At 44.2% G+C, this 11,471-nt stretch overlaps 1 protein-coding gene across 1 annotated transcript in view; it reads right to left on the reverse strand.

Moving 5' to 3' along the window:
• The window catches only part of LOC133564861 (transmembrane protein 237A-like), a 34,472-nt gene that overhangs the window by 12,419 nt on the left and 10,582 nt on the right, over positions 1–11,471 (reverse strand). The window contains exons 2-3 of the mRNA XM_061919404.1: positions 437–533; positions 172–363 (exon numbers count right to left, since the gene is read on the reverse strand). Of these exons, the coding sequence (XP_061775388.1) occupies positions 172–363; positions 437–533 (289 nt within the window). The remainder of the gene's footprint in view (positions 1–171; positions 364–436; positions 534–11,471) is intronic.

The following is an 11,471-nucleotide window of genomic DNA, read 5'->3' on the forward strand; positions in this document are numbered from 1 at the left end:
ACAAAATCCCCTGAAGAGCAGAGAAATCTGCAAACCAGGCTTGTAAGGATGATATAGCCTCTGTGTTTTTGACCTAACGTATATTCCGCTCTACGCCGGTATTGAGCACTGTATGACGGATAAACCACAGAAACCTCATATATATATGTGTGTGTGTGTGTGTGTGCGCACCTGTCGAAGGCGGACACGGTGCTGATGGCGAGCAGCAGGTAGAGCAGCGACTGAGCAGCGTAGGCCAGCGAGTGGTACTGATGCAGCAGGTTGCTGAGTGACGACATGTGCTCGCCCGCCAGCACGTAGACCACCGCCATGTTCCACGCCGCACAGCCCGCCAGGAAGCCGTGGGAGAAGAGGCCCAGCACCCTGCGGGGGAGGGGAGGACACCTCAGCACACTAACATCTCTCAGCATTGTGGGGAAGGGTCAAAGGTCAGGACCTGAAGCCGCTGTGCACCTGCAAGGCCACGTCTCTGGTGCTCCACACCTGTCTGGACTCCAGGTACTCTGAGTCTGTGTGCTCCACCTGGGGACGTCCTAGAGATACGTGCACCTTAGAGGTCAAGGAGGTCATAGTTCATACAAAGACAACCTAGAGACATGCACCTTAGAGGTCAAGGAGGTCATAGTTCATACAAAGACAACCTAGAGATACGTGCACCTTAGAGGTCAAGGAGGTCATAGTTCATACAAAGACAACCTAGAGACATGCACCTTAGAGGTCAAGGAGGTCATAGTTCATACAAAGACAACCTAGAGACATGCACCTTAGAGGTCAAGGAGGTCATAGTTCATACAAAGACAACCTAGAGACATGTGCACCTTAGAGGTCAAGGAGGTCATAGTTCATACAAAGACAACCTAGAGACATGCACCTTAGAGGTCAAGGAGGTCATAGTTCATACAAAGACAACCTAGAGACATGTGCACCTTAGAGGTCAAGGAGGTCATAGTTCATACAAAGACAACCTAGAGACATGCACCTTAGAGGTCAAGGAGGTCATAGTTCATACAAAGACAACCTAGAGATACGTGCACCTTAGAGGTCAAGGAGGTCATAGTTCATACAAAGACAACCTAGAGACATGCACCTTAGAGGTCAAGGAGGTCATAGTTCATACAAAGACAACCTAGAGATACGTGCACCTTAGAGGTCAAGGAGGTCATAGTTCATACAAAGACAACCTAGAGACATGTGCACCTTAGAGGTCAAGGAGGTCATAGTTCATACAAAGACAACCTAGAGACATGCACCTTAGAGGTCAAGGAGGTCATAGTTCATACAAAGACAACCTAGAGACATGTGCACCTTAGAGGTCAAGGAGGTCATAGTTCATACAAAGACAACCTAGAGACATGCACCTTAGAGGTCAAGGAGGTCATAGTTCATACAAAGACAACCTAGAGACATGTGCACCTTAGAGGTCAAGGAGGTCATAGTTCATACAAAGACAACCTAGAGACATGCACCTTAGAGGTCAAGGAGGTCATAGTTCATACAAAGACAACCTAGAGACATGTGCACCTTAGAGGTCAAGGAGGTCATAGTTCATACAAAGACAACCTAGAGACATGCACCTTAGAGGTCAAGGAGGTCATAGTTCATACAAAGACAACCTAGAGACATGCACCTTAGAGGTCAAGGAGGTCATAGTTCATACAAAGACAACCTAGAGACATGCACCTTAGAGGTCAAGGAGGTCATAGTTCATACAAAGACAACCTAGAGATACGTGCACCTTAGAGGTCAAGGAGGTCATAGTTCATACAAAGACAACCTAGAGACATGTGCACCTTAGAGGTCAAGGAGGTCATAGTTCATACAAAGACAACCTAGAGACATGTGCACCTTAGAGGTCAAGGAGGTCATAGTTCATACAAAGACAACCTAGAGACATGTGCACCTTAGAGGTCAAGGAGGTCATAGTTCATACAAAGACAACCTAGAGACATGCACCTTAGAGGTCAAGGAGGTCATAGTTCATACAAAGACAACCTAGAGACATGCACCTTAGAGGTCAAGGAGGTCATAGTTCATACAAAGACAACCTAGAGACATGTGCACCTTAGAGGTCAAGGAGGTCATAGTTCATACAAAGACAACCTAGAGACATGTGCACCTTAGAGGTCAAGGAGGTCATAGTTCATACAAAGACAACCTAGAGACATGTGCACCTTAGAGGTCAAGGAGGTCATAGTTCATACAAAGACAACCTAGAGACATGCACCTTAGAGGTCAAGGAGGTCATAGTTCATACAAAGACAACCTAGAGATACGTGCACCTTAGAGGTCAAGGAGGTCATAGTTCATACAAAGACAACCTAGAGACATGTGCACCTTAGAGGTCAAGGAGGTCATAGTTCATACAAAGACAACCTAGAGACATGCACCTTAGAGGTCAAGGAGGTCATAGTTCATACAAAGACAACCTAGAGACATGTGCACCTTAGAGGTCAAGGAGGTCATAGTTCATACAAAGACAACCTAGAGACATGCACCTTAGAGGTCAAGGAGGTCATAGTTCATACAAAGACAACCTAGAGACATGTGCACCTTAGAGGTCAAGGAGGTCATAGTTCATACAAAGACAACCTAGAGACATGCACCTTAGAGGTCAAGGAGGTCATAGTTCATACAAAGACAACCTAGAGACATGTGCACCTTAGAGGTCAAGGAGGTCATAGTTCATACAAAGACAACCTAGAGACATGCACCTTAGAGGTCAAGGAGGTCATAGTTCATACAAAGACAACCTAGAGACATGCACCTTAGAGGTCAAGGAGGTCATAGTTCATACAAAGACAACCTAGAGACATGCACCTTAGAGGTCAAGGAGGTCATAGTTCATACAAAGACAACCTAGAGATACGTGCACCTTAGAGGTCAAGGAGGTCATAGTTCATACAAAGACAACCTAGAGACATGTGCACCTTAGAGGTCAAGGAGGTCATAGTTCATACAAAGACAACCTAGAGACATGTGCACCTTAGAGGTCAAGGAGGTCATAGTTCATACAAAGACAACCTAGAGACATGTGCACCTTAGAGGTCAAGGAGGTCATAGTTCATACAAAGACAACCTAGAGACATGCACCTTAGAGGTCAAGGAGGTCATAGTTCATACAAAGACAACCTAGAGACATGCACCTTAGAGGTCAAGGAGGTCATAGTTCATACAAAGACAACCTAGAGACATGCACCTTAGAGGTCAAGGAGGTCATAGTTCATACAAAGACAACCTAGAGATACGTGCACCTTAGAGGTCAAGGAGGTCATAGTTCATACAAAGACAACCTAGAGACATGTGCACCTTAGAGGTCAAGGAGGTCATAGTTCATACAAAGACAACCTAGAGACATGTGCACCTTAGAGGTCAAGGAGGTCATAGTTCATACAAAGACAACCTAGAGACATGTGCACCTTAGAGGTCAAGGAGGTCATAGTTCATACAAAGACAACCTAGAGACATGTGCACCTTAGAGGTCAAGGAGGTCATAGTTCATACAAAGACAACCTAGAGACATGCACCTTAGAGGTCAAGGAGGTCATAGTTCATACAAAGACAACCTAGAGACATGTGCACCTTAGAGGTCAAGGAGGTCATAGTTCATACAAAGACAACCTAGAGACATGCACCTTAGAGGTCAAGGAGGTCATAGTTCATACAAAGACAACCTAGAGACATGTGCACCTTAGAGGTCAAGGAGGTCATAGTTCATACAAAGACAACCTAGAGACATGCACCTTAGAGGTCAAGGAGGTCATAGTTCATACAAAGACAACCTAGAGACATGTGCACCTTAGAGGTCAAGGAGGTCATAGTTCATACAAAGACAACCTAGAGACATGTGCACCTTAGAGGTCAAGGAGGTCATAGTTCATACAAAGACAACCTAGAGACATGTGCACCTTAGAGGTCAAGGAGGTCATAGTTCATACAAAGACAACCTAGAGACATGCACCTTAGAGGTCAAGGAGGTCATAGTTCATACAAAGACAACCTAGAGACATGTGCACCTTAGAGGTCAAGGAGGTCATAGTTCATACAAAGACAACCTAGAGACATGCACCTTAGAGGTCAAGGAGGTCATAGTTCATACAAAGACAACCTAGAGACATGTGCACCTTAGAGGTCAAGGAGGTCATAGTTCATACAAAGACAACCTAGAGACATGTGCACCTTAGAGGTCAAGGAGGTCATAGTTCATACAAAGACAACCTAGAGACATGCACCTTAGAGGTCAAGGAGGTCATAGTTCATACAAAGACAACCTAGAGACATGCACCTTAGAGGTCAAGGAGGTCATAGTTCATACAAAGACAACCTAGAGACATGCACCTTAGAGGTCAAGGAGGTCATAGTTCATACAAAGACAACCTAGAGACATGTGCACCTTAGAGGTCAAGGAGGTCATAGTTCATACAAAGACAACCTAGAGACATGTGCACCTTAGAGGTCAAGGAGGTCATAGCTCATACAAAGACAACCTAGAGACATGCACCTTAGAGGTCAAGGAGGTCATAGTTCATACAAAGACAACCTAGAGACATGCACCTTAGAGGTCAAGGAGGTCATAGTTCATACAAAGACAACCTAGAGACATGTGCACCTTAGAGGTCAAGGAGGTCATAGTTCATACAAAGACAACCTAGAGACATGTGCACCTTAGAGGTCAAGGAGGTCATAGTTCATACAAAGACAACCTAGAGACATGTGCACCTTAGAGGTCAAGGAGGTCATAGTTCATACAAAGACAACCTAGAGACATGTGCACCTTAGAGGTCAAGGAGGTCATAGTTCATACAAAGACAACCTAGAGACATGTGCACCTTAGAGGTCAAGGAGGTCATAGTTCATACAAAGACAACCTAGAGACATGTGCACCTTAGAGGTCAAGGAGGTCATAGTTCATACAAAGACAACCTAGAGACATGTGCACCTTAGAGGTCAAGGAGGTCATAGTTCATACAAAGACAACCTAGAGACATGTGCACCTTAGAGGTCAAGGAGGTCATAGTTCATACAAAGACAACCTAGAGACATGTGCACCTTAGAGGTCAAGGAGGTCATAGTTCATACAAAGACAACCTAGAGACATGTGCACCTTAGAGGTCAAGGAGGTCATAGTTCATACAAAGACAACCTAGAGACATGTGCACCTTAGAGGTCAAGGAGGTCATAGTTCATACAAAGACAACCTAGAGACATGTGCACCTTAGAGGTCAAGGAGGTCATAGTTCATACAAAGACAACCTAGAGACATGCACCTTAGAGGTCAAGGAGGTCATAGTTCATACAAAGACAACCTAGAGACATGCACCTTAGAGGTCAAGGAGGTCATAGTTCATACAAAGACAACCTAGAGACATGTGCACCTTAGAGGTCAAGGAGGTCATAGTTCATACAAAGACAACCTAGAGACATGTGCACCTTAGAGGTCAAGGAGGTCATAGTTCATACAAAGACAACCTAGAGACATGTGCACCTTAGAGGTCAAGGAGGTCATAGTTCATACAAAGACAACCTAGAGACATGTGCACCTTAGAGGTCAAGGAGGTCATAGTTCATACAAAAACAACCTAGAGACATGTGCACCTTAGAGGTCAAGGAGGTCATAGTTCATACAAAGACAACCTAGAGACAGGCACCTTAGAGGTCAAGGAGGTCATAGTTCATACAAAGACAACCTAGAGACATGCACCTTAGAGGTCAAGGAGGTCATAGTTCATACAAAGACAACCTAGAGACATGTGCACCTTAGAGGTCAAGGAGGTCATAGTTCATACAAAGACAACCTAGAGACGTGCACCTTAGAGGTCAAAGAGGTCATAGTTCATACAAAGACAACCTAGAGACATGTGCACCTTAGAGGTCAAGGAGGTCATAGTTCATACAAAGACAACCTAGAGACGTGCACCTTAGAGGTCAAAGAGGTCATAGTTCATACAAAGACAACCTAGAGACATGTGCACCTTAGAGGTCAAGGAGGTCATAGTTCATACAAAGACAACCTAGAGACATGCACCTTAGAGGTCAAAGAGGTCATAGTTCATACAAAGACAACCTAGAGACATGTGCACCTTAGAGGTCAAGGAGGTCATAGTTCATACAAAGACAACCTAGAGACATGCACCTTAGAGGTCAAAGAGGTCATAGTTCATACAAAGACAACCTAGAGACATGCACCTTAGAGGTCAAGGAGGTCATAGTTCATACAAAGACAACCTAGAGACATGTGCACCTTAGAGGTCAAGGAGGTCATAGTTCATACAAAGACAACCTAGAGACATGCACCTTAGAGGTCAAGGAGGTCATAGTTCATACAAAGACAACCTAGAGACATGTGCACCTTAGAGGTCAAGGAGGTCATAGTTCATACAAAGACAACCTAGAGACATGTGCACCTTAGAGGTCAAGGAGGTCATAGTTCATACAAAGACAACCTAGAGACATGTGCACCTTAGAGGTCAAAGAGGTCATAGTTCATACAAAGACAACCTAGAGACATGTGCACCTTAGAGGTCAAGGAGGTCATAGTTCATACAAAGACAACCTAGAGACATGCACCTTAGAGGTCAAAGAGGTCATAGTTCATACAAAGACAACCTAGAGACATGTGCACCTTAGAGGTCAAGGAGGTCATAGTTCATACAAAGACAACCTAGAGACATGTGCACCTTAGAGGTCAAGGAGGTCATAGTTCATACAAAGACAACCTAGAGACATGTGCACCTTAGAGGTCAAGGAGGTCATAGTTCATACAAAGACAACCTAGAGACATGTGCACCTTAGAGGTCAAGGAGGTCATAGTTCATACAAAGACAACCTAGAGACATGCACCTTAGAGGTCAAGGAGGTCATAGTTCATACAAAGACAACCTAGAGACATGCACCTTAGAGATCAAGGAGGTCATAGTTCATACAAAGACAACCTAGAGACATGTGCACCTTAGAGGTCAAGGAGGTCATAGTTCATACAAAGACAACCTAGAGACATGCACCTTAGAGGTCAAGGAGGTCATAGTTCATACAAAGACAACCTAGAGACATGTGCACCTTAGAGGTCAAGGAGGTCATAGTTCATACAAAGACAACCTAGAGACATGCACCTTAGAGGTCAAGGAGGTCATAGTTCATACAAAGACAACCTAGAGACATGTGCACCTTAGAGGTCAAGGAGGTCATAGTTCATACAAAGACAACCTAGAGACATGCACCTTAGAGGTCAAGGAGGTCATAGTTCATACAAAGACAACCTAGAGACATGCACCTTAGAGGTCAAGGAGGTCATAGTTCATACAAAGACAACCTAGAGATACGTGCACCTTAGAGGTCAAGGAGGTCATAGTTCATACAAAGACAACCTAGAGACATGTGCACCTTAGAGGTCAAGGAGGTCATAGTTCATACAAAGACAACCTAGAGACATGTGCACCTTAGAGGTCAAGGAGGTCATAGTTCATACAAAGACAACCTAGAGACATGTGCACCTTAGAGGTCAAGGAGGTCATAGTTCATACAAAGACAACCTAGAGACATGCACCTTAGAGGTCAAGGAGGTCATAGTTCATACAAAGACAACCTAGAGACATGCACCTTAGAGGTCAAGGAGGTCATAGTTCATACAAAGACAACCTAGAGACATGTGCACCTTAGAGGTCAAGGAGGTCATAGTTCATACAAAGACAACCTAGAGACATGTGCACCTTAGAGGTCAAGGAGGTCATAGTTCATACAAAGACAACCTAGAGACATGTGCACCTTAGAGGTCAAGGAGGTCATAGTTCATACAAAGACAACCTAGAGACATGCACCTTAGAGGTCAAGGAGGTCATAGTTCATACAAAGACAACCTAGAGATACGTGCACCTTAGAGGTCAAGGAGGTCATAGTTCATACAAAGACAACCTAGAGACATGTGCACCTTAGAGGTCAAGGAGGTCATAGTTCATACAAAGACAACCTAGAGACATGCACCTTAGAGGTCAAGGAGGTCATAGTTCATACAAAGACAACCTAGAGACATGTGCACCTTAGAGGTCAAGGAGGTCATAGTTCATACAAAGACAACCTAGAGACATGCACCTTAGAGGTCAAGGAGGTCATAGTTCATACAAAGACAACCTAGAGACATGTGCACCTTAGAGGTCAAGGAGGTCATAGTTCATACAAAGACAACCTAGAGACATGCACCTTAGAGGTCAAGGAGGTCATAGTTCATACAAAGACAACCTAGAGACATGTGCACCTTAGAGGTCAAGGAGGTCATAGTTCATACAAAGACAACCTAGAGACATGCACCTTAGAGGTCAAGGAGGTCATAGTTCATACAAAGACAACCTAGAGACATGCACCTTAGAGGTCAAGGAGGTCATAGTTCATACAAAGACAACCTAGAGACATGCACCTTAGAGGTCAAGGAGGTCATAGTTCATACAAAGACAACCTAGAGATACGTGCACCTTAGAGGTCAAGGAGGTCATAGTTCATACAAAGACAACCTAGAGACATGTGCACCTTAGAGGTCAAGGAGGTCATAGTTCATACAAAGACAACCTAGAGACATGTGCACCTTAGAGGTCAAGGAGGTCATAGTTCATACAAAGACAACCTAGAGACATGTGCACCTTAGAGGTCAAGGAGGTCATAGTTCATACAAAGACAACCTAGAGACATGCACCTTAGAGGTCAAGGAGGTCATAGTTCATACAAAGACAACCTAGAGACATGCACCTTAGAGGTCAAGGAGGTCATAGTTCATACAAAGACAACCTAGAGACATGCACCTTAGAGGTCAAGGAGGTCATAGTTCATACAAAGACAACCTAGAGACATGTGCACCTTAGAGGTCAAGGAGGTCATAGTTCATACAAAGACAACCTAGAGACATGTGCACCTTAGAGGTCAAGGAGGTCATAGTTCATACAAAGACAACCTAGAGACATGTGCACCTTAGAGGTCAAGGAGGTCATAGTTCATACAAAGACAACCTAGAGACATGTGCACCTTAGAGGTCAAGGAGGTCATAGTTCATACAAAGACAACCTAGAGACATGTGCACCTTAGAGGTCAAGGAGGTCATAGTTCATACAAAGACAACCTAGAGACATGCACCTTAGAGGTCAAGGAGGTCATAGTTCATACAAAGACAACCTAGAGACATGTGCACCTTAGAGGTCAAGGAGGTCATAGTTCATACAAAGACAACCTAGAGACATGCACCTTAGAGGTCAAGGAGGTCATAGTTCATACAAAGACAACCTAGAGACATGTGCACCTTAGAGGTCAAGGAGGTCATAGTTCATACAAAGACAACCTAGAGACATGCACCTTAGAGGTCAAGGAGGTCATAGTTCATACAAAGACAACCTAGAGACATGTGCACCTTAGAGGTCAAGGAGGTCATAGTTCATACAAAGACAACCTAGAGACATGTGCACCTTAGAGGTCAAGGAGGTCATAGTTCATACAAAGACAACCTAGAGACATGTGCACCTTAGAGGTCAAGGAGGTCATAGTTCATACAAAGACAACCTAGAGACATGCACCTTAGAGGTCAAGGAGGTCATAGTTCATACAAAGACAACCTAGAGACATGTGCACCTTAGAGGTCAAGGAGGTCATAGTTCATACAAAGACAACCTAGAGACATGCACCTTAGAGGTCAAGGAGGTCATAGTTCATACAAAGACAACCTAGAGACATGTGCACCTTAGAGGTCAAGGAGGTCATAGTTCATACAAAGACAACCTAGAGACATGTGCACCTTAGAGGTCAAGGAGGTCATAGTTCATACAAAGACAACCTAGAGACATGCACCTTAGAGGTCAAGGAGGTCATAGTTCATACAAAGACAACCTAGAGACATGCACCTTAGAGGTCAAGGAGGTCATAGTTCATACAAAGACAACCTAGAGACATGCACCTTAGAGGTCAAGGAGGTCATAGTTCATACAAAGACAACCTAGAGACATGTGCACCTTAGAGGTCAAGGAGGTCATAGTTCATACAAAGACAACCTAGAGACATGTGCACCTTAGAGGTCAAGGAGGTCATAGCTCATACAAAGACAACCTAGAGACATGCACCTTAGAGGTCAAGGAGGTCATAGTTCATACAAAGACAACCTAGAGACATGCACCTTAGAGGTCAAGGAGGTCATAGTTCATACAAAGACAACCTAGAGACATGTGCACCTTAGAGGTCAAGGAGGTCATAGTTCATACAAAGACAACCTAGAGACATGTGCACCTTAGAGGTCAAGGAGGTCATAGTTCATACAAAGACAACCTAGAGACATGTGCACCTTAGAGGTCAAGGAGGTCATAGTTCATACAAAGACAACCTAGAGACATGTGCACCTTAGAGGTCAAGGAGGTCATAGTTCATACAAAGACAACCTAGAGACATGTGCACCTTAGAGGTCAAGGAGGTCATAGTTCATACAAAGACAACCTAGAGACATGTGCACCTTAGAGGTCAAGGAGGTCATAGTTCATACAAAGACAACCTAGAGACATGTGCACCTTAGAGGTCAAGGAGGTCATAGTTCATACAAAGACAACCTAGAGACATGTGCACCTTAGAGGTCAAGGAGGTCATAGTTCATACAAAGACAACCTAGAGACATGTGCACCTTAGAGGTCAAGGAGGTCATAGTTCATACAAAGACAACCTAGAGACATGTGCACCTTAGAGGTCAAGGAGGTCATAGTTCATACAAAGACAACCTAGAGACATGTGCACCTTAGAGGTCAAGGAGGTCATAGTTCATACAAAGACAACCTAGAGACATGTGCACCTTAGAGGTCAAGGAGGTCATAGTTCATACAAAGACAACCTAGAGACATGCACCTTAGAGGTCAAGGAGGTCATAGTTCATACAAAGACAACCTAGAGACATGGCACCTTAGAGGTCAAGGAGGTCATAGTTCATACAAAGACAACCTAGAGACATTGCACCTTAGAGGTCAAGGAGGTCATAGTTCATACAAAGACAACCTAGAGACATGTGCACCTTAGAGGTCAAGGAGGTCATAGTTCATACAAAGACAACCTAGAGACATGTGCACCTTAGAGGTCAAGGAGGTCATAGTTCATACAAAGACAACCTAGAGACATGTGCACCTTAGAGGTCAAGGAGGTCATAGTTCATACAAAACAACCTAGAGACATGTGCACCTTAGAGGTCAAGGAGGTCATAGTTCATACAAAGACAACCTAGAGACAGGCACCTTAGAGGTCAAGGAGGTCATAGTTCATACAAAGACAACCTAGAGACATGGCACCTTAGAGGTCAAGGAGGTCATAGTTCATACAAAGACAACCTAGAGACATGTGCACCTTAGAGGTCAAGGAGGTCATAGTTCATACAAAGACAACCTAGAGACGTGCACCTTAGAGGTCAAAGAGGTCATAGTTCATACAAAGACAACCTAGAGACATGTGCACCTTAGAGGTCAAGGAGGTCATAG

This window comes from Nerophis ophidion, linkage group LG13 (genome assembly GCF_033978795.1).
Source record: "Nerophis ophidion isolate RoL-2023_Sa linkage group LG13, RoL_Noph_v1.0, whole genome shotgun sequence".
In the NCBI taxonomy this organism is placed as follows: domain Eukaryota; kingdom Metazoa; phylum Chordata; class Actinopteri; order Syngnathiformes; family Syngnathidae; genus Nerophis; species Nerophis ophidion.